A 19,498-nucleotide genomic window follows, 5' to 3' on the forward strand; every position below is an offset into this window, starting at 1 on the left:
CTTCGGATTTTCTACCAAATTTCGAGACAATGTTTCGTTGTGCCAAAGTTCGCGCGCCTGTAAATTTTAGCCAACCTTCGGGATTTCGCGTTCTTCTGAACTTCGCATGCTTTTTCCGTTTTGTGTACCATGGGGGATCAGTTCCATCTCTTACCAATTTAGGAGGTATGAAACTTTCTCATGTAAAATGTGTCATAGTCTCAGGATCAGTTTGGGAACATTCTTGCACACACATGAAATATCATTTGCCCCTCCCCCTTCATTTTTCCATGCAAGCGGCATATCATCCTCCCCCCCCCCCCCCCACCTCCTCCCAATTCTTCCCTCTAACTGCAGTCACTGTTCCTTGGGTTCTTGGTATGACCTTTAAGAACAAATCGAAATGTAGTGAGTGTGGTAACAGATTGTTTTCGCTAATAATTATGATACACCCTACGTACAAATTTTTCACTAGTTTTGCCTTTGGCACCCCTCTCAGCGTGGCACTCCAAGCAGCTGATTCTGTCGCTTGGGCCCTTCTACCAGCTCTGTACAGTTTTTCCTCTTATATGCCTGCTTTGTAAGCTTATTTTCTCCAGATTTTCTATGAAATCAAAGTTACACTTCGCTATATGATGGACTCATTGTACTGGATCACATGGTGCGACCCACAGACAGACCTCCAGCCAAGAAGCTAACGTGTAAGTGAAGACAATCTTTTCAGTATGTACACTATTTGTTCTATCTCACTCTGTGTATAGGTAGAACACAGTCTACGATCACTCACACTGGCTGTAACAAATGGTGGAACAATCAGGCAGTTCCCGAGGCCAACACAAAGTTCAGAACATATCAAGTCACTGTAAGCATTCACAAAAAGTCCAGGGACCAATCTGAATTGAAAATGTAGTACAGGCAAGATCAACCACTCTACTAAAAAATGGCAAATATCTAAGGCTTCAAGGAACTAATGAAACTGACTGACGAGAGTGGGGCTGCAGTATTTACAGGCTCTGTCATGTCAGTGGCTTGCTTGTGGCTGCTGCGGCACGGCTCATGTAGGTTGGAACATGTAGTCCTAACCTGAATGCCTGACCTATCCTTCATGCCACTACTTAGCCTGGCCCAGAATCGGAATCACTATTGTATATTAAACCCCTTCCCCCCTTTAACTGGCATGTAGGATCGAAAATTGCCCAGCTTATGCCAGCTTCAGCAAGGAAGTGGAGAGAGAATTGCCAGAATCCTAGCCAAAAGCTCCCATGGTAGTTCCATGATGTGATTGGCTAGGTCAGATCCAGACAGTGGGACTTCTGGCCAATTGACAGATTCTGGTCTTGCCTGCAGGGAGTGGATGCCGCACGTGTGGAGATGGGAAGAATGGTTCGGCCTCCCTGGTCAACTTAGTCTGAAAAATCTCCACCTTCGTCGACTATGTGGTAATAGGTTCACTGGTGTTGGTGGGAGCCTAAAGTGGCTCAGGAGTGGAAGCGGTTCCAGCTCCTTTGGCTCTCACTGCCAGTCAATGTCGATCTCTTTTTGACATGTATCATGAGGGCGGAGTTTGTAGTGGTAGCAGGCAGGCTGCTCAGCAGGCTTGTCCTGAGCACTGTTGTGTAGATCTTGCCCAGTCGACAGCTGAAGGGAAGAAGGGGGCGGTATGTCTTGTTGTGGTTGGAGCTGATTTTGATGCCTGATCAGATGCTACTGGCTGCCCGCAACCTCAAACATTTGCCCCTCCATTTTGCTGATGGTGGCATCTTGGGCCCATCCAGGCCCCAGTTGAAAGTGCCAGCCAAGAAATGGAAGTTCAGGGAGTAATAATGATGGGGTCATGGGTGGTGGACCTACTGAATAAGATGCAACAGGTTGAAGATAGTGCGGGGTCTGTGCTGGTGTGAATTTTGACTGGGCTATGTCCATTTACAAGGTGAAACGGTACATGGTGAAGAAGCTGGTGAATGCTTCCCCAGAGTCGGCTGAAGTCATTATCTTGTGCACCTGTGTTTCGAATGTCGCGGGATAGCAATGGGTGGTGGTTGGGTGCTCACTGCCACTGCAGTGACAAAAATCCTGAAAAGCAAATGCCTCAGGGTGGAAGATGCCCCTCTATTGGAAATATGGTGGAAGAGGGCACGAATGTCAGCTGCTGTGGTGGAGGTAGCCACCTGTGGCACAATTGGAAGGTTACAGAGGATGTCGGCAATTAGCAACCAAAGCAATCACATTGCTCCATGAATGCACTCTTTGATAGTGTTTGGTCAAGGTGTGGCCACGAGTTCGAAATGTTGTGCTGGGGTGGACTAAATGGGGGGCACATGCCTAGCAGTGGTTCAACATCAGGACAGTACGCACGATGCCGTGCTATGGCCTCCGTTCTGCATGTTCCTGAATGTGCTATGTGGAGGAACTCCAGTATGTGGGGACAGAGCACGGAAGGAACTACCATCCGGCATTCAGAATCATCCATAGCTAACAATATGACACCATCAGCAATGTTAAGCCTGTGCTGAAACGAAAATAACAGTGGTTTTATCACACCTCTATTGAGCACTCCCGACAGTATCATCGTCTCTGATGAACACTTGGTGTAGAGGACAACATACTGGGTTCTGTTACTTAAGGAGCCTTTGAGCCACTCTCATATCTGGCAACCTATTCTGTATGCTCGTACCTCTGTTAAGCTTGCAGCGTACGCGTGTGGTTCGAAGAGCACCAGGATGAGTTTACTGTACTTCCATGGCCACCAAATGCCCAGGATTAAAACCCAATCAAGAACCTGAGTGACCACCTCGATAGGACTGCTTGTGCCATGGTGCCATGGATTCTCAGCCAAGAAATCTAGTGCAGCTGGCCATGACACTGGAGTCACTATGGCTCCATATCCAAGGTGGTACCTTCCAGAACCTCATTGACACTCTTCCTGCAAGTCTCGCAGGAGTCTGCACTGGTTATTCAGGCCTTCAACAGGCGGTCACATAAATGTGACAATACAGTTTACCACCACCAGAAACACCACCACAACATAATGCTCCTAATTAAATCAGCTGACTATAAAGCCTTCACACTAACTGCTCTATCAGGAGTGAGACACAACATATGAGATTTTTAAAATCAAATTTATGAACTAGATAATATACACATAATAATTAATATACAGAATGCCATAATTACTTATTTAACCCTTTTCTGGCTATGGGCATATGTATATGCCAAGCAGGTAGAGTGCCCAGACGGCTACAGGCATACATGGACACCCTGCAGGTAGAACAGCCAGATGGCTACGGGCATTCATTTACACCTGGCAGACAGGAAGCCCTGACAACTGGGCGCAGGAAGAGGTAAACGTGCACAAAGGAATGGTGACAATCCAACATTCCTGCCAATGCCATTATTAACTACTCCTCTTGGTGATGTCGGGAAGTGCTACAACTTTTACCTGCTCCTGGTTCCTGTTTGCTTACAAGTTGATCGAATACATACAATTTGATTTGGCTGGTATTACACTATCATATTTATCAGTCCAACCTGATATATCAAATATTTATGTTACACAAATTTGATAGTGTAAGAGGGAACTTTGTCAAATTTCACCTTTCTTCAAAGAAATACGATCAAATCCAGGGGGTCACCGTAGATTTGATCATAAGCCTCATTCGTCTCCTGTTCACTGCAATGCGGAATGTAACCACTTGGAGTGCTGACATTGTTACAGCTATTTGATATCTGTAGTGTGTTTGTAAACATGGTTGAAAAGTTTAGTTGGCGTGTTCCTTTGTCTCTTCTTAGTAACTTTGCTGTGACTGATGTGTGTGTGTGTGTGTGTGGGGGGGGGGGGGGGGGGGGGGGGAGGGGGGGGGGGAGATAGGGTCACAGTGCATGCTATTAATCATGTGCTGATAGGCAGGTGGGATATGCTAAAGGTGACTTCAGCTATATCCATCCACCTCTGCATCTGGAAACATCTTGGAGTTTTCCATTCTACGTTGTCTAATTTTGATTTATGGATGCACAAGTAAAAAAGTGTCTCATCTGTTTCATACTTTTAATTAATTTTCCATTTGCTGGAACACTATTTTTATTAATTAATTTATTCAAAAATAAAAATAGTACTTAATGCCCATACAGTGTACTAAGCATTTATTTACCTTCAGATATTTCACTTTCAATGCTTTATACATCGCTTCAGACATTTATGGAATTATTTTGGTTGATGTGCACTGTATTGTTAGCTTGAGTAGCTCTCTCCTGTAGTAAGAAAACGGAGTGTTTATGGGGACAATGTTTTCTGGTTATGTAGCTTTCCTCAAGTGAGTACTCGGATTTTTAATACAAGGAGAAACTTTACTGAGCAAATACTAAAACACACTCTCATCCATTCATAAGTAATTTAGATAAGACCTGACATCCTCCACTTGCAGTTCTTATACCAAATTATCACAACATAAATCACATGGCTTCACTCAAATATGTTCCCCTTTCTTTAGCCACTTCTCTTCCACAGGCACACACAAAGCAATTGCTGTACAAGCAACTGCAGCACATAATAAGTTGTTATTGACCACCACCTTGAACTTTGATGAAAACTACACTATGTGATCAAAAGTATCTGGACACCCCCGAAAATATACATTTTTCATATTGGGTGCTTTGTGCTGCCATCTACTGCCAGATACTCCATATCAGTGGCCTCAGTAGTCATTAGGCATCGTGAGAGAGAAGAATAGAGCGCTCCGCGGAACTCACAGACTTCAAACATGGTCAGGTGATTCGATGTCACTTGTGTCATACATCTGCATGCGAGGTTTCCACACTCCTAAACATCCCTAGGTCCACTGTTTCCAATGTGAAGGGACATGTACAGCACAAAGGTATACAAGCCGACCTTGTCTGTTTACTGACAGAGACCACCGACAGTTGAAGATGGTCATAACGTGGAATATGCAGACTTCTATCCAGGCCATCACACATGAATTCCAAATTGCAGCAGACTCCACCGCAAGTACTATGACAGTTAGGTGGGAGGTGAGAAAACTAGGATTTCATGGTTGAGCGGCTACTCATAAGCCACACATCACGCTGGTAAATGCCACACGACATCTCGCCTGGTGTAAGGAGTGTAAACATTGGACGATTGAACAATGGTAAAACGTTGTGTGAAGTGACAAATTATGGTACGCAATGTGGGGATCTGATGGCAGGGTGTGGGTATGGCGAATGCCTGGTGAACGTCATCTGCCAGTGTGTGTAGTGCCCACAGTAAAATTTTGAGGTGGCGGTGTTATGGTGTGGCTGTAATTTTCATGAAGGGGGCTTGCACCCCTTATTGTTTTGCATGACACTATCACAGCACAGGCCTACACTGACGTTTTAAGCACTTTCTTGCTTCCCACTATTGAAGAGCAATTTGGGGATGGCAACTGCATCTTTCAACACGATTGAGCACCTGTTCATAATGCACTGCCTATGGCGGAGTGGTTAAATGACAATAACATCCCTGTTATGGACTGGCCTGCACAGAGTCCTGACCTGAATCCTAAAGAACACCTTTGGGATGTTTTGGAACACCGACTTTGTAACAGGCCTCACCGACCGATGTCGATACCATGAAGAATGGGCTGCCATTCCTCAAGAAACCTTCCAGCACCTGACTGAATGTATACCTGCGAGAGTGGGCCAACACCACATTGAATTCCAGCATTACCAATGGAGGGTGCCACGAACTTTTTAGTCATTTTCAGCCAGGTGTCTGGATACTTTTGATAGCATTGTGTATGTTGACAGTGTAATACCCCTTTTTAGTACCACATCAAAGATCTTTGTCAAAGAAATCTGACAAATATTTGATCATACAGGATGTACGTGAAGTCCGGGATCACTTTCAATTATTTATTGCACAAGAACCAAACATTGTACACATATCATACATATGTCATTTTCAAGAGAAACCATGAAAGTTGTTTTTTTTTTTTTCCATGTATACTGCTACGGCGTAGTTTGGTAATTTGCTGATAGTCAGCGCTAGTCGCAAACATTTGTGAGTTCAGGTGTGGAGCAAGCTGTTTCATTAAATACCTCCCCAATCACCAGACTTCACACCGTGTGACTTATTTCTGTGGGGACATATTAAAGATCTGGTGTATGTACCGCCTATACCACATGATGTAGCAGAGCTTCGGGAGAGAATACGGGAAGTGACTGCCACAGCTGACGATGCCATGCTGGGACGGGTATGGCAAGAATCTGATTACCCTACTGACATCCGCTGGGTAACTCATGGTTCGCATATCGAATGTTTGAAAAAAAAAAAAACATTCCGAGTTTCTCTTCAAAATCCAATATGTATGATGTCTGTACAATGTTTAATTCTTGTGCAATAAGTAATTGAAAATGTTCCAGACTTTATGTACACCCTGTATTTCTTTGTCAAAGAAATATGACAGTGTAATACCAGCCTTTCCTAATGTACACACAGCAAATGACACAAACATACATAATCTGAAGGGCATGAATTATCCTAATGAAATGAGAGCAGTACAGCATATACTTGCAGATTCTCAGCAACACACAATCATGTGGAACGGCAAACAGCATGCAAGGCCAAGTAACTGTAATCTGATTTCCTAATCTATAAAGTACACGACGCATACACATACGCTGTGCGGCTAGAAAAAAACCGGACTGATGCTGGAAAAAACATTTATTTACAATTTCATGTTATCTCCTTCAATGTACTCTCCTCCTCGGTCTCTACACCGCTCCATACGAATTTTCCACTGTTCATAGCAATGCTGCAGATCATTTTCGGTAAGTCCATACATTACTTCCGTCGCTTTTTCTTTTACTGCTTCAACAGTCTCAAATCTAGTTCCTTTCAAAGCTGACTTGACTTTAGGGAAAAGAAAAAAGTCACAGGGGGCCGAATCAGGTGAGTAGGGTGGATGATCTAAGATGGGAATGTTGTGTTTTGCCAAAAACTTCTTCACTGACAACGCACTGTGAGCTGGGGCATTGTCTTGGTGAAGGATCCATGACTTTTTTCTCCACAAATCGTTCCGCTTTCTCCGTACTCGCTCACGTAGGGTAGCCAGGACGCTAATGTAGTAATGCTGATTCACTGTTTGTCCCTCTGGTACCCAATCAATGTGCACAATCCCTTTGATGTCAAAAAAAAACAATCATCATTGCCTTGAATTTCGATTTTGACATTCGTGCTTTTTTTTGTCGTGGAGAACCAGGAGTTTTCCAATGCATCGATTGGCGTTTAGTTTCGGGATCGTAAGTAAAAAACCACGATTCATCGCAAGTAATAACATTTTGTAAGAAGGTGGGATCACTTTCAATGTTTTCCACGATGTCAGAACAAATCATTCTTCGGCGTTCCTTCTGTTCAATTGTGAGACACTTTGGAACCATTTTTGAACACACTTTGTTCATGTTGAAACTTTCATGAAGAATCTGCCTAACACTTTCCTTGTCAACTCCTGTTAACTCAGACACTGCTCTGATTGTTAAACGGCGATCTTGTCGAACAAGTTTACCGATTTTTTCAATGTTTGCACCAGTTTTTGCTGACAATGGTCTGCCAGTGCGAGTGTCATCACTGGTGTCTTCGCAGCCATCTTTAAATCGTTTAAACCACTCAAACACTTGTGTTCGCGATAAACAATCATCGCCGTACACTTGTTGTAACATTACAAACGTTTCACTTGCAGATTTTCCTAGTTTGAAACAAAATTTGATGTTAACACGCTGTTCTTTCTGTACACTCAACATTTTCCGACGCACAGACAAAACGTCAACTACTTAAAACAGACGCCACGGGCAGACTGAGTGCAGGAGGCAGATGAAACTCGAGCAGTAGGCGGAGCGAGAGTCACGTGACAGGCCACGCGACTTTCAGCCTTATTGCATTCGTTTTATTGTTTCACCAGTACTAGTCCGGTTTTTTTCTAGCCACACCTCGTATTATAAGCTGAAAGACCTTGAGTTATCCTCAGAACTGGCATATCAGATGTTTCAAAAGACGAACAGAGTAGCAAAATACTTGCAGTTTCTCAACAGCTCTCGCAGCTGTGTGGAACAGAAAATGGCACACAGTACAGAGATCATCATCATTCCTTGGTGACAGTAGGAATTGCTGGCATGCAGCAGGTCCATCTGTGCTGGCACTGAGAACATAGCATGGATGGGCTGGCTCCATGCCAGCAATTCCGGCTACAACCAAGGAATGTAGATAGGATGATGATATCAAAACTGGTCATCTGCAAATAAAAAGTAACAACTTATACAAATAAAAGTAAGACTGTGTTTACTAAATAAATTGTAATATTATTAGAGAGCTGTTTCCTGGAACAATGTTCCACAAAATTTTAACTGTAATTCGGTTTCATATAAAGTGAAAGGGCATGAAATTGCCCCCAGAAATGCATATCAGTTGTTTTAAAAGGCAAACACTGTAGTTAAATACTTGCAGTTTCTCAGCAAGTCTCACGGTCACACAGAACAAGCAACGGCACATATGGCCAAGTGGCTGTAATTTGATTTCCTAATCTGCAAAGTACACTTGACAGCAAAAAAAGTGGGTCACTGCCGAATACAACCAACATAATGTAGCTGTGTTGCAGGTCCTCTAAACACCAAAACCCCGTGGGTTACAGTCGTTTGACTACACACAATGGGTACCACAAGAGACTACTAGAGACCAAAGGTCTTTATGGCAGTCAGTCTAAGTGTCAACTAATATCATCATACAAAGCATATTAAAAAACACGTTCTTAGCGATAAGACACCCCATAACACTCATAAACTAACTTTAATTATACAAGTGACATTCCAAAAGTTCTGAGAAAACAGATTATTTTACATATATCGTCCAGTAATCCTTAGTCAAAATTAAATACTTGAGACAATATATGGAGTTACAAAGCTGTATGACAATTGGAAAAAAACTTTTTCGCTCTCGAAAAGGTTTTCCATCCATGTGCTGAACGTCATTCAACAGCGAGCGGCTCTTGAAACTGGATATTGGACGAACCATTGAAAAATCGCGATTAACGGCAACAAGCACTCTACGGAAATCTCAACATTAACAGCGAATCGCCAGTAATATCATTGTTCTCGTAACACCTCAACAGCTACGTGTACACAAATTTGAACTTCAAATAACATGACCAACATCGTCGTTCTGGACCTGGATTCAAACCCAGCACCTATAGCCATTGCTAATTAAGCTAAGCTTTGTTTGTGCCTTATTGAGACCCAATCACTAGGCATAAAGAGACATGAAGTATAGATGTTTGCACCAATGTCAGTTATCAATTCAGACACTGAAAATAAATGACGAAAATGTTTGTTCCGAACTGGGAATCCTGTCATAACAGTTACCTTCCTGGGAACTACCCCCAAACGACGTTTAATATGGTGCCATTCACAAGGAACAAGGTATGCTCATGTTTAAAATAGAAATGCCATCATGTAAAGCTTGTGACAAGGATGCGAACCCAGCACCTAATTGATCTGTTAACGAAGTACGTAAAATCAGAAGTTAAATATCAAATGTTTTCACCAATAGCAAGATGTCGGAACCTTAAATGACGATAGAATTGTTTTTGCCTGACTAGGATTCGAACCCAGCATCTAGCGCCGTTGTTTTCTAGCCAGGAACAGACGATAAATAGCTATTGTTGGTTTACCAGTAGCGAGATGTGCGCATGTTTAACTAGACATCAGGCGACGAAAAGTTCTGTGCTGAATGGAATTCAAACCCCGCACACGTGGTCATGAAGACACTTTAACTATCAAATTCTTTTCCAATAATAGCTAGGAGTGGCATGTTTGTACTTACAATGATGTGATGGAAAATACTCTGCTGGCTAGAAGTTGAATCCACAACATATTGTCGTTGGTGATCACAATGAACACAACATCAAACCCAAATCTGTTTTCGCCAATAGGATGGAGAGGAATGTTTGAACTTGAAAAGAAGTAAGATAACGTTTGATCTTGTAATGTTGTGATAAAAAGCTCATCATGTGGCTGTGAGCTGAAACGAACACGTTACAGCTGACAACGCACAAAGAGACATTGAAAATGCAACTATTTTTCACTAGTAGTTCGGACTGCACATGCTAGGGCTTGAAATGAAATAATGAATATTTTGTGCTGATCAGGATTCGAAACCATGTAGGTGCCTTTCGAGGAGACCTAGAAGAGTTTGCAATCTTGGGGAACACAGTGAAATCGAATTCGAATCCCAGTCCAGCACCACAATTTTCAACGTCTCAGTTTCAAATAAAGTAAAAGCCTTGTGAACTTACATGGCCATTGGTTCATTAAATGAAATATGTTTTCTAGTTTACGACGGCTTGCTGGTGACAGAGTCTCTGCCTTCCGAGGTTTCTCCATCTGTCACAGCTCAAACGAATGCCACTCTGCCCCAGTCGGCAGCGAAGCGATGTTGCCTTTACTGCGGATATTGAGCTACAGAGGTTGCTGCTGTTCTGCACTTGGCGTTACTAGGGGTGAAGGAGAGTTACTTGTGTGTGTTAAAAATCTACCACCTGACGTGAGATGTGAACCCACACATTTTACACATCAATACAAGATTAATCCACCAGACGACAGAACCCCCTGCCAAGCACATAATTATGAATTGCAGAGTATTCATTTAGTTATAATAGAGGGAAACATTCCACGTAGGAAATATATATCTAAAAACAAAGATGATGTGACTTACCAAATGAAAGTGCTGGCAGGTCGACAGACACACAAACAAACACAAACATACACACAAAATTCAAGCTTTCGCAACAAACTGTTGCCTCATCAGGAAAGAGGGAAGGAGAGGGGAAGACGAAAGGAAGTGGGTTTTAAAGGAGAGGGTAAGGAGTCATTCCAATCCCGGGAGCGGAAAGACTTACCTTAGGGGGAAAAAGGACAGGTATACACTCGCACACACGCACATATCCATCCACACATACAGACACAAGCAGACATATTTAAAGACATATGTCTGCTTGTGTCTGTATGTGTGGATGGATATGTGCGTGTGTGCGAGTGTATACCTGTCCTTTTTTCCCCCTAAGGTAAGTCTTTCCGCTCCCGGGATTGGAATGACTCCTTACCCTCTCCTTTAAAACCCACTTCCTTTCGTCTTCCCCTCTCCTTCCCTCTTTCCTGATGAGGCAACAGTTTGTTGCGAAAGCTTGAATTTTGTGTGTATGTTTGTGTTTGTTTGTGTGTCTGTCGACCTGCCAGCACTTTCATTTGGTAAGTCACATCATCTTTGTTTTTAGAGTATTCATTTAGATGTAGATGCTGATGTCAAGGGACAGGTAACAGGAAGGAGGGTGGGATCTAGGAATGGACAGAAGAGCAGAAGTGCAAAATATAAGTGTGAAATGCTTGCAAAGTATTGCTTACTTAGATGTGTGCCACAGTTTGTTTTATCTTAGGACTGAGAGATAAGGAAGGACTGTTTTCAGAACAAAGAATGGATTATAGGGAAGGGGAGATCAAAGAATACAGTTTCATAGGTGTTGAGAGGAATTATAGTAAAGACAGCAGCAATTAAAAGAGGAAATTTAGCATCAATGGAAACCGCTAGATTTCTTTATAAAGTTTTGGGAGAATGGAATAGAAGGGCACTTGCGGCGATAGTGTCAGAGAGAGAGAGAGAGAGAGAGAGAGAGAGAGAGAGAGAGAGAGTGAGAGAGAATAAAGGAGATATTAACAATGAGTAAACATAACATGAAATCGTTTGGGTATTGTGTGGAGGACGGAGGGTGTATTCATGGATGGAGGGGAAGAGAGAGATGTATGTGAAATAACGAAAACTACTGTGGCAGAGTCCATCTCCACAGATTAGTTTTGAAGTATCTAGACAGGGTATAAATGAAATCAAAATAGAATATTTAACAAACTGCATGTTCAAAAGAAACCCACTTGAATTAAAAAGGCAACTCAAAGGAAAACTAACCCATATTGTATCTTTTCTGTTGCCACGTGATCTTCCAATAGCTCCCAATGAGGAAAAATGACAAAAAAGAAGACATAACAAAACATTTTAACGACTCTAATATTTTATTCAGAATCCTTCATTATTTTGTACTTCTATAATGCGTCTTGGCATAGAATGTATAAGCCATCGGACGTAACAGCCAGAAAAACAACTTCCTCCCAGGCTTCCAGGATGCAGTCCCAAACAGCGTAAGCAGTAGTTGGTTGGTTTCATGGCCAGTTCTCTGTTAATGTTCTGGTGACCTCAGCCCACATGTTTTCCATGGGGTTCATATGAGCCGCCCGTGGCGGCCAGTCCATGACATTAACGCCACTCGTGGAGAGCCGCTGCTCAACAAATGCGGACTTGTGAATGGGAGAATGGTCCTCTTCCAATGTGACGTCCCCTTCTGCGTAGAGCATTCGCACTGACGGAAGCATCACATTTTCCAATATGTGGGCATACTGCAGGCTGTCCAGAGTTCCTTCTGTCCTGTGAAGAATTCCTGCCCCTCTCACAGAAATCCAACCTCAGCAGGTAACAGATAGCCGGCCACTTCTTCTCGTCGTGGTTACATATTTGCGTCGATGGTGAGTCCCTTGCGACCTGTAAACGATTCGTGGACCATCGTTATTGGTGGAAAACACCTTCTCATCAGTGAAAATGACATTGTCCCACAATGCCCTCAGATGGAGCTCCGCAAATGCTAGCCGGTATAAAACGTTGTCTTCGCTGAGCTCTTGTTTCAAGGCGGATCGTCGTGCATGCAGTCCAGCATCCCTCTAATGTCACTGGAGCTGGGGAAGTTGGTCTCCCGCCACAACTTATTCGCGTTCAGAAAGGGGTTTTCTCTGCTCCTAGACACTAGGTCCCAGTCTTCCTGCTGTGAGCTCACTCTCTTCCTGCCTGAGCCAGGAGCCCTGTTGGTGGTGCCTCTCAAGGCAGATCCTCCACCACCTCGTTGCAGGGGTATGTGGTACACCATACCGTCTGCCAGTTTCTCTGTCAGAACATCCTCCTCCTTCAATGAGAGCGACGACTCTGTCTCGAATAGACCTCTCCCAGTGAGCCATTACGGCAGAAAGCCTGATGTGTATTTCTGCTTGCCGCTCTTGTACTGATGCCAGGAGAAGAGGTAAACATATTTATGTCAAACGGAGCGGCACAGACAGAGGCATGCAGCGCAACTGTGCTGGCTTGTCCTGGGCTGTTGGCCCACCAACGCCACAGCCAGCTCGCTCACTTCTGTCTCGCCTCAGCCAGCCTGGCTGACCCACAGCTCGTGAGCCGCGGATAGTACAGACCCGGGCCACAAGGCCACGACCACCCCTTGAAGGATCAAGAGTTACACCTAACCTACCCAAGTCTGTAGTATAAACTAACACAGCTACAGCTATTATGCTATAACATGTGCAGGCACACTTACAGATGACGATTCATTAAAATATTTGACGAACAATATGTTCACAAATACATTTATTTTAAACATAGCTACCACAAAATATTTCACCTAGCAGGCAATAGCATGATGCAGGAAACTATTCTTTCTTGTAAACGCTCTACATTAGATGTAGCCTTAAGAAAACGTGTATTCAACCACGACAACTAAGCGGAATGTAAAAATAAATAGGTTTGGCGGCAGCTTCTCCAAATAATAGTATATACGTAGTATATAATATACGTTTTGTGCACATATAACATGTACTCAGTGTCTCTGAAACAATATGTGCTGCACGACAGAAATTACTTTCTGCTGAGGCACTTCATTTACATCTCAATGATACATGACTACTAGAGAACATTGCTCTTTACGGTAGTCAATCCACTTGTAAACACCATGATATCGCAGATATTAGGCAACACGTTACTAGGGATGAGAAAAGCCTAAAGGTTTGCAACAAAACATGATACTCCTAGCTACTACTGAATAAGAATTTGATTATTAACGTGTCTTCATAACCTCGTGTGGCGTTCGACTCTCAGTCAGCCTCTCAGTCAGCATAGACGTTTTCGTCGCCTTATTTCTAGTTAAATGTGTGCACATCTCGCTAATGGTGGACCAACATTGGACACTTCTCGTCTGTTCCTGGTTAGACAACGACGGTGGTAGGCGCTGGGTTCGAATCCTGGTCAGGCAATACAACTTCAGTCGTTATTTAAGGTTCCAACCTCACTACTGGTGACAAACTGTCATATCTACATTCTGATTTTATGTACTTATTCAACAATCCGATTAGGTGCTGGGTTCGCATCCTTGTCACCAGCATTACATGATGGCATTTCAACTTTAAACATGTGCATCCTTTGTTCCTTGACAATGCAACAATATATGTCGTCTTTTGAGGTTAATTACCACAAGAAGGTAATTGTCATGTTAGGGTTCCTGGTTTGTACAAACAATATGGTCATTTACGTTCAAGTTGAACGTAAGCATAACTGATACTGCTGCAAACGTCAATATTTGACGTCTCTTTCTGCCTAGTGAACGAGTCTCGATAAGGCACAAAGCTTTGCTTGGTAAACAATGGCTTTACGTTCTGGATTTGCATCCGGATCCAGAATGAAGATGTTGGACATGTCATTTGAAGTATAACTTTCTGTAAAAGTAACTGTTGATGAGTAATGTGAACAATGATATTACTTGTGATTCGCTGTTAGTGTTGAGATTTCCGTAGAGTGCTTGCCGCCGTGAATCACGTTTTCTTTTAACTCTTAGTATTACATAAAGTTGATGCGAAACCACTCCCTGTTGAATGTTGAACGACATTCAGCATATGTTGGGTAAACCTTTTAGACAGCAAAGAACTTGTTTCCAATTGCCACACAACTTTATAAATCCATATACTGTCTCAAATATTTAATTGTGCCTAAGGATTACTGAACGATTTGTGACAAAGTTAGTTATCCCATAACGTTTGAAATGCCACTTACTGTAATTAAGATTAGTTTACAAATTTTAAGGACTGTCTGATCTCTTCTGTACTATCGTGGTGTTACTTAACATCTGGATGGACTGTCATAAAGACCGGTGTTCTCTAGTAGTCTCTAGCGGTACCCATTGTGTATCTTACAATGACTGTACTGTTGAGGGTTGCGACGATGTGCAACACAGATATGCTCTGTTGGTTGCATACATTCAGGTGCAGCCTACACGTTGGAATTCAGGCTTGACCCACTTTTTTTCTGTCGAGTGTACATGTGATACAAACATAGATAACGGAAAAGGGCATGAGCTATCCTACACATCTCATGCATCAGATGTTGCAAAAGGCTAGCAGTGCAGCAAAATATGTGCAGTTTCTCTGCAACACTCACAGCTAAACAGAACAGAAGACGGTTTGAGTTTTTGGCGACTTCTCTAGGAACTGGTCACTTTAAAACTTAATATCTTGAAAAGTATTGGTCCAATGTTAATGAGCTTTTTATGGGTTGCAGGCATGTACATTTCTAGTGTAAACCCTAAGTTACATAATTTTCCTATCACAAGAAAAAAAGTTCTTACCATTTTTCTAAACAAACTTTTTCCTAGCCTAGAAAAAACTTATAATAGAAACCCTGGATTAGTTTTGAAGCTCTCTTTTTTGGTTATAAAAAACAGCAACCACTGTGACTGTACAGTGTGACACTGATTTAAAGAATATTATTGAAGAGTGGTTCTATGTGCACTGGAACATGCGATTAGCTGACAGTGGCCGAAGCCTGCAGCGGTAGTAGGGCTGAGTCAGCCATCTGCCAGTGAGGTGCACAATACCTTCACCCCTTTAGCTGGTCAGAAAGACAGAGCCGGTCGGGCAGACTAGAAACTTGGACATAGCAGCCGCAATGGGTTAAGTGTAAAAATTTACTACAGTCAACGTAGACAGAAACATTATAAATTCAAAACTTACACTGTTTGCAAGGAACTATGATAAATGTGCCTGCTTGAAGTGAGTGGTCAGGAAGGCATTATTTACTGTAGCTAGAAAACATTGTTACTGGACCGATACCACTGACTGCTAGTCTGCAGACTGTCCTACCCCAAACTACAAACTGTATAGCAAGTGTATAGCTAGCAGGATAAGAAGCTGAGGTTAACCTAAAATCTAAATTCACTGGTCTTCAACCATGTCCACAGTGATGTAAACATGCCTATTTACCTATATAGCACAGGCTTGGTTAATCATGTAAGGAAGGAAGATGATGACCACAAAATCTGCATTACATGCATTTTGATAACATGTCTATATTGTTACTGCTGCTATGAGGGCAATCACAAACTGTGCAAGCCCAAACCTTGTCTGTATATTTAAAGTTAAAGCAACGAAGATAGTGAAATTATGTGTACATGGTTTTTCATTTTACCTGAGCCATAAATACGTCTTTCTGTGCTGTGCTGTCAAAAAACAAATGTGGTCACAACTAAATTAATATAAAAATCATCAATAAAGCTGAACGTTTCACCACATCATTTAAATGTTTTGTACTGCTGCATTACATGAGAGTAGCATTGCATTATTTAACTTAAAAGCCACTTTGTGCTGTAGAGACTGAATAGTAAGTTTTGTATTAGTAATGAGTAGCTTAACTCACATGATTCCATTTGCATGCATGTGAATATGGTATGCAAGTACTGAAACATGATTCTTTCAATTGCAGCTACTTGGTAATGAAGTTCAGCTGCATTGTGAATACAGTTTTATAATTATTCCCAGTGTGATTCATTCAAGGTTTTTTTTCCTCTTCACCTAGTTTATGCCAATCTTAATGAAATACTTATTACTTTTATGACTTTCAGTAAATTAACCTCAGCCCAGCCTCATCCAATTGCCAATACTCAGTGGTGAGGTTCAAGTGGTGGGTCTCTGCTCAATGACACAGGCACAACAGCAACAATGGCATTAATAATAGCAGTCAAAATCTGATGCAAGTGTGTATATAAAAAGTAAACTAAGCATACATTGCCTGTACAAAAGAGAAAGAAGACTGTCACATTACAAGCTCAATTAATTCAGTTGTAGAGATGCCCCAATATTTTCCGTTGTTTACTAAATAAATTTTTCTAATTAAAAAAAAAATTAATGCCTAGATGCAATTTTTTCCCTTAATATTGTTAAAGCACAATAACTAGTTTCAGTTGCATTCTGCAAAACCACCTTCAGATCTTAAACAAATAGAGGAAAATCAACCACACATATAACAAATCCATTTAACAGTATTGTATAAGTCATATGTTACTTAGCAGTAAAAGCAACAACATGTTACTTATACAATATTATTAAGTGGATTTGTTACAAGTTCACTTTTGCTATTGGCATTGGCTCTCCTTATGAATTTCGTTCAGCTGTTATACATTGTTTTATATCCTACTTTATTGTACAAAATTTTCTTGCGCTAATTTTCCTCTGCTTTTTGCAAACTGAAGATGGTTTCAGAAAGCAACTGAAACTAGTTATTATGCTTTAATTGCATAAGGGGGGAAAATTGTGGTCCAGGCACTAATTTCTTTTTAAATTAAAAAGAAAATTAATAAATTATATTAAGACTACTGTATACTCTCTGACAGTCAGCCTTCATTAATTTTCCATTATGGTTGAATTTTTGGGACGTCCTTCACATGGGTCTACTCCAAGAGAAAGTTTAACACATCTAAATTTAGCTGCCTGTTTCTTAACTGTTCCAAATGATGGAGTTCATTCTTTGTAAGCCTTTAAGAACTTTGGATGTACTGCCATTGGTGATTATGAATCCAAAACAAACAATTTTATCATAGCACTGTATACAAGTTCATCTATTGGAACTATTTTAACTAGCTGTATAAACAAATATTCTGGGTATCAAACTGTGGACTTGACTTACACTATTATGCGACATGTGTGAACATGTTTCTACAACCAAACTGGGTTGATATCAATGGCACCTCCTCCCGTATAGTAAAGGATTTGGTATGTCTTAAGCATCAGGAAGAACAATGAAATGTATTTTCAGACATGCAGTGGACTTTAGTATGTCATAATTAATCTATGTAATTTCTTTACTGAATTTTAGTACTTACTGACGTGGTGGTGTTGGCACAATTTTAGCCTTGATGGACAGGTTAACAGAAGAATGTCGAGAATCTGTCTCTCCATCTTCAGGTGGTGACTCTACTGAGACTGTTATATGTCCCTGTGCAATTCCTTCCCAACCTGCAGCTGCTCTTGCGACAGAAATACTGATTGCCAGCCAGCCGGACCATGGCCACAGAAGTTCGGAGTGTGTTAATGACACATCAAGGTGGTGTCCAAACTGTGGAGTATACGGATGCCACCGTACCTCTGTCACCCGACCTGAGACACCCAGACCATTAAGAATGGTCACATTTACAATGGTTGGCATGGCCCCGTAGTAGAGCGGTTGTGTGCAGTATGGCCACATGTACTGGCACTCACTGAGATCTATGTAGCTGCAAAAAAGATACAAAATCTATGGAAACTTTTGTTTGTGACAATATTAGGGATGCGAAAGACATTCTTCAGATAGCAAATTATGTACCAAAAACAGAGTAAGAAAGACTAAAATCATAAAACATTCAGATGGTTTATACACTAATCAGCCAGAATATTATGACCACCTACCTAATAGCTGGTATGTCCACCTTTGGTACAAATAACAGCAGTGATGTGTCATGGCATGCAAGCAGTGAGGCCTTGGTAGGAGGGAGCTGGCACCACATCTGCACACACAAATCACCTAATTCCCATAAATTCTGGGGAGGGAGGGGGGGGGGGGGGGGGAGTGGCGGCGATGAGCTCTGACACCACATTCAATCACATCCCAGATGTGTTCAACTGTGTTCAGATCTGGTGAGTTGGAGAGTCAGAACATCAATTGGAACTCACCACTGTTTTCCTCAAACCATTCCATCACACTCCTTGCCTTGTGACATGGTGCATTATCTTGTTGAAAAATGCTGCTGCTGTCAGGAAAAATGGTTGTCATGAAGGGGTCTACATGGTGTCTGCAACCAGTGTACGATACTCCTTGGCCGTCATGTTGCCTTGCATGAGATCCACTGGATCTGTGGATGTCCGTGTGAATGTTCCCCAGAGTATACTGGAGCCACTGCCAACTTGTCTCTGTACTGCACACAGGTGTCAAGGAGCTGTTTCCCTGGAAAATGACAGATTTGCACCCTCGCGTCAGCATTATGAAGAAGGTAAGCATGATGAAGAAGGTGTCAGGGCTCACCAGACCACACAATACTTTGTCACTACACCAAAGTCCATATGTCCATTTCAGTCATAATTGCCAATGTTGTTGTGTTAACATTGGCACAGGCATGGGTTGTCGGTTACGGAAGCCCATTGTTAGGAGTGTTCGGTGGCCTTCGTGTTCAACCACACTTGTACTCTGCCCAGCACTAAAGTCTGATGTTAGTTCTGCCACCGTTCACTGTCTGTCCTATTTTACCAGCCTATGACATAGAAAATTAGCAAGGGAAAAATTCCTACAAAAACCAATAACACAAAACAAACTTATTTTTGAAGAGAAACAGAAACT

The 19,498-nt window shown here is 42.0% G+C and overlaps 1 protein-coding gene across 4 annotated transcripts in view; it reads right to left on the reverse strand.

Annotated features, from left to right (window-relative positions):
• LOC124615283 (membrane-bound transcription factor site-1 protease) overlaps positions 1-19,498 on the reverse strand; it is a 145,980-nt gene that overhangs the window by 10,973 nt on the left and 115,509 nt on the right. For all 4 annotated transcript variants that reach the window (XM_047143047.1, XM_047143049.1, XM_047143045.1 and 1 more), the window contains exon 10: positions 18,012-18,401. In XM_047143047.1, coding sequence (XP_046999003.1) covers positions 18,012-18,401 — 390 coding nt within the window. The remainder of the gene's footprint in view (positions 1-18,011; positions 18,402-19,498) is intronic.

Source organism: Schistocerca americana, chromosome 5 (genome assembly GCF_021461395.2).
Source record: "Schistocerca americana isolate TAMUIC-IGC-003095 chromosome 5, iqSchAmer2.1, whole genome shotgun sequence".
In the NCBI taxonomy this organism is placed as follows: Eukaryota; Metazoa; Arthropoda; class Insecta; order Orthoptera; family Acrididae; genus Schistocerca; species Schistocerca americana.